This window comes from Galeopterus variegatus, unplaced genomic scaffold (genome assembly GCF_000696425.1).
Source record: "Galeopterus variegatus unplaced genomic scaffold, G_variegatus-3.0.2 Scaffold7341, whole genome shotgun sequence".
Lineage (NCBI taxonomy): Eukaryota > Metazoa > Chordata > Mammalia > Dermoptera > Cynocephalidae > Galeopterus > Galeopterus variegatus.
The window spans coordinates 48,853-52,934 of NW_007733452.1; the positions used below are offsets into that span (position 1 = coordinate 48,853).

Consider the following 4,082-nt stretch of genomic DNA (forward strand, 5'->3'; position numbering starts at 1 on the left):
CTTTTTTTTTTTTTTTGGCCTTTTTTGGGACCGGTAAGGGGATTGGAACCCTTGGCTTGGTGTCATCCGCACCACGCTCAGCCAGTGAGCGCACTGGCCATCCCTATATAGGATCTGAACCTGCGGCCTCAGTGCTCCCAGTGCCGCACTCTCCCGAGTGAGCCACGGGGCCGGCCCCTATGTATGTTTTAAACATATCTAAACAATGCATTATTTATATATAATTGCTAAAATAATAAAATCAAGGAAATGATTAATGCCAAATCCAGTTTAGTGATTACCAGGACAGGAGGAGGCATGGAGGGAGTGGGATATATTAGGATAAGGGCCCACAAGGAGGCCTCAAAGTGACCGTAATGTCGTTTCTCAGGCAGAATAGTGGGAAGATGAGTATTTGTTTTATAACTTTTCAAACTGTACATACATATGTTATACCCTCCTTGGTATATTTTTAAAAAGTAAGCTGTAGTATTTTTAAGAGATGATAGGAAATGTTTTGAAATTAGGTAAAGTAGATTAGGTGTGGAAAATGCAAAAAAAAAAAAAAAAAAATCATTGCCTAAGAGGGTTTAGAGGAGATTTAATTTTTTAAGTCCTCTCCATTATATCAGTTTTAGAGTCGGGAAAGTACAGAGACCAAAAAGAGCTTCTCTGGCATGGTGGCTTAAATGAAGTGTAGGAGACACAATTCCTAGGCTGGACTCCTTTTCTCCCTCCCTTACTCTCTTCGCCACTTCCTTAAATCTTTATTCATTGACTACCAAGTCCAGGGCATTGTACTAAGGGCTGAATAGACAGAAGGGTAATGTTCCTGTCTTTGCACTTGCAGCATTTTCAAACTCATGCTTGGAAAATTTGTTATTAGAAACTTTGTTATTAGACCTAAACTAACTCCTTAACAAAATTCACGTAAGGTCCATATCATAATCACTGTGAGATCTTTTTTAAGGAAGTCACTTATTTATACGTTTAGACAACCTAATTGAATGCATGGCTTGAAAAATTTCAGGCTAATATCCTACTTGGTTTGGTCATAGACCTTGGTTAATAGTCTAATTCTTATATGTATTTATTTCAGGTTTTTTTCCTTCCCATAACATATCAAGTATTTCTTGATGTGCTCTAATTATTTGAAATGGACCTTGATGTGTTGATTTTACCTTTCTCTCTATACTTTTGAAGCTTGAAATTGGATCTAATCTTAAAACTGGTCTTAAAGCAGTATTTTCAAGAGCTTCACAAGCATACTGCTAGAGAATATGAGGTGATACAAAGGCTAACATTATTTTCTTTAATAGTTATGAAGATATTTTAATGCTTATTATAAAGTATATACATGAAACCTGTATTTCATGGGCATTATTATTTAGGATAGAGCTAAAGTAGTCTATATGATAATACGTCTCACATAGATTTCTTGAATTAATGGTCCGGGTGGTTCTCAGATACAGCATAAAGCTTATGTGGTTTGGTGAGGAAGAAGCAATCTAGAAAATTCATCTAGACAAAAAAATTATTCAAATAACATAGTTTATTACAGGACAGGTTCTGGAAATACAAAGATGAATAAGAGGTAGACCCTGCCCTTCAGAAGCCGCAGTCTAACAGAGATAGACAAATAAATGAAAAATTGCAAAATAGCACAGTAAGTGCAACAGTGAGAATATGTACAAGGTAAATAGGTAGCCTGGAAAGGGAGTCACTGCCTTATGGAGCAGTGAGGGGTCTTCACAGAGAAAGGGATACTTGTAAGCAGGCTTGAGAGATGAGTAGAATATTTACAGAAAGATTGGAAAAGGGAGACCTGGGAAAGGCCCGTGCCAAGGGATAGAGACCTAAAAGAACATGGTGTATTGGGTTAACTGTGAACAGCTCATCACACACTAGTGGAGGTGAAAGGAGAGAGAGGTGGGAGCTGGATGTGAAAGCTCTTGTATGGACTGTGATGGCATTTATTTAAATTTTATTCTGTAAGTGATTATCAGCCTTGTAAAGGTTTTTGGGGGGCAGCTGGCCAGTATAGGGATCCAGACCCTTTAACTTGGTGTTGTAACACCATACTCTAGCCAACTGAGCTAAACAGCCAGCCCGCCTTTGAAAGGTTTTAAGCAGAAGAGTGACATGATCTCTAGGGGCAGTGCAGAAGATAGATTACAGGGGGAAGACTCAGAGTCACATTATAGCTAGTTGTTTTGCAAAAAGAAAATGGAAAACATTAGGGGAGAAGTTCAGAATTTCAGCTTTGTTTGGAGTTGTATGATTTGCAGGAAATTAGGTTACATCTAGACCTTTCCCAGAATTTAATTCCTTGAAGGGGATAGTCGTAGGTGATTTGGAGCCAATATATGAAGTTTCTGAAGAAATTGGTATTACTCAGTCTTTATTATAAACAAGTATTAATTAACTTTGCCTATATGGTCTTAAAGGCAAACAGATGTGCATTTGTTTTGTGTTGAAATGCTACAGCAAGCAGCATATAAAAGTCAAGTGGAGATGTATTGATGAGGCACACAGCTGCAAACAAGGTCTGTTCTCCAATTAAAGTGGCACATATGTTAATAAACTGCAGAGGCAGTAGAATGAAATATTTAAACTTTTTTGCAGTTAATATCCTGCTTGGAAAAATCTCAGACAACAGTGTTATATAAAGAGAATTGGGTGGACAATAAAATCTGTATATAAAGAGCCTTCTCTATGGGTTTTAGAAGTGAATGTTCTGTGTAACTTAATTGTAGCATATTGTTTATTTTTGTGCATATTTACTATTCAATCTTAGACTTAATAGTCTTTGGATTTGGTGTGTATTACTGTACCTTCCGGAGAAATGTATTGGTATACTATGTTATTTTTGTACTCTTAGCATATCATGATTTAGAGCCACAGGTCTGATGCTGACTGCCTGTGTATGAAAGTATACTCATTTGTTTCTGTCTACATAGCCAGACCCTTAATACCAAATCCCTCACATTTATTTGGGAGTATTTTAATGTTTTGGGATGTGGCTGAGTCAGCTAATTTGCTAACATCCATAAACCATATACTCTTAACATTATCCTAATCTTTTCGTATTATAGACCGTCAAAAAGTTCTGACTTTGATTGGGAAATTATCATCTTTCCAAAAATGATCCAGAAGCATCAAAAGAGGGAATTCCCTCAAAGGGCACATAGAAATGTCCAGAAGGAAAGTTCACATTAACCTGATAGTGTGACTTTATAGTAGAAATGAAGGAGCAACTGCTGAAATGAAGAGACCACAAATGACCTTGGGATAACTTCACGTTTCTTTCTGCAGGGTTCAATAATATTGACTGTAATGAAACTTGATTTGTATTTGAAAAGGTATTTTCTATGCTCTTGTCACCAAGTTCTTTTGAATTTCTTTTTTTCCTTTTGAAGAGTTAATTCCTTATTTCCTTATTTTCTACTTTGACACAGAAATCCCCTGCAAAGAAGCTGAGCCATGCAATTAGTAAATCTTTGGGGTGTGTACCCACCAGAGAACCCCCACATCCTGTTTTTCCTGAGCAACCAGAGAAACCACTTGACCTTGCCCATATAGTGTAAGTATACACCTGAATGTGGATATGGATCAAACTGAAATGGGGCCTTGCAGACTTCTTTTGGATCAAAACCAAATATCATCTAACATGAACATTTAACTTTCTGGTTTTTATTTTCTTTTTGGGGAACTTAGACTTCAAGCTTTCATCTCTTTAAATCACCATAAATATCTACATGGAAACCTAGCTCCTGATTCCTGAAGCCTAAGTATTATAGCAGTTTCCAGAAACATGAATACATTGAAGAGTAATTACTGTGCTGGTTTTAGCTGGATTGCTGTTTGTTGTTTGTGTGTTCTCTTAAATCAGTGGTAGAGATCATTTCTTCTCTACAGCAATAATGTCCATAGAGACTTAAATTAGTTTGGACATGGAAATGAAAATCAACTTAATTTGTTCTTTTTGTTTTGAGAGAAAATTAGAAAATATAAGACTATACTATATAAATAAAACTAGTGTTTTATATACAAGGGTACTTCAAAAAGGTCATGGAAAGATTCGTACTATCTTTCAATTCTTT

General features: G+C 36.4%; 1 protein-coding gene across 1 annotated transcript in view; it reads left to right on the forward strand.

Moving 5' to 3' along the window:
- Positions 1-3,562, forward strand: part of LOC103607335 (dystrobrevin beta-like) — a gene marked incomplete at both ends in the record, with an annotated part of 46,728 nt that extends 43,166 nt beyond the window's left edge. Inside the window, one exon of the mRNA XM_008591851.1 lies at positions 3,438-3,562. Within this exon, the coding sequence (XP_008590073.1) occupies positions 3,438-3,562 (125 nt within the window). The remainder of the gene's footprint in view (positions 1-3,437) is intronic.
- Positions 3,563-4,082: the final 520 nt, after the last annotated feature.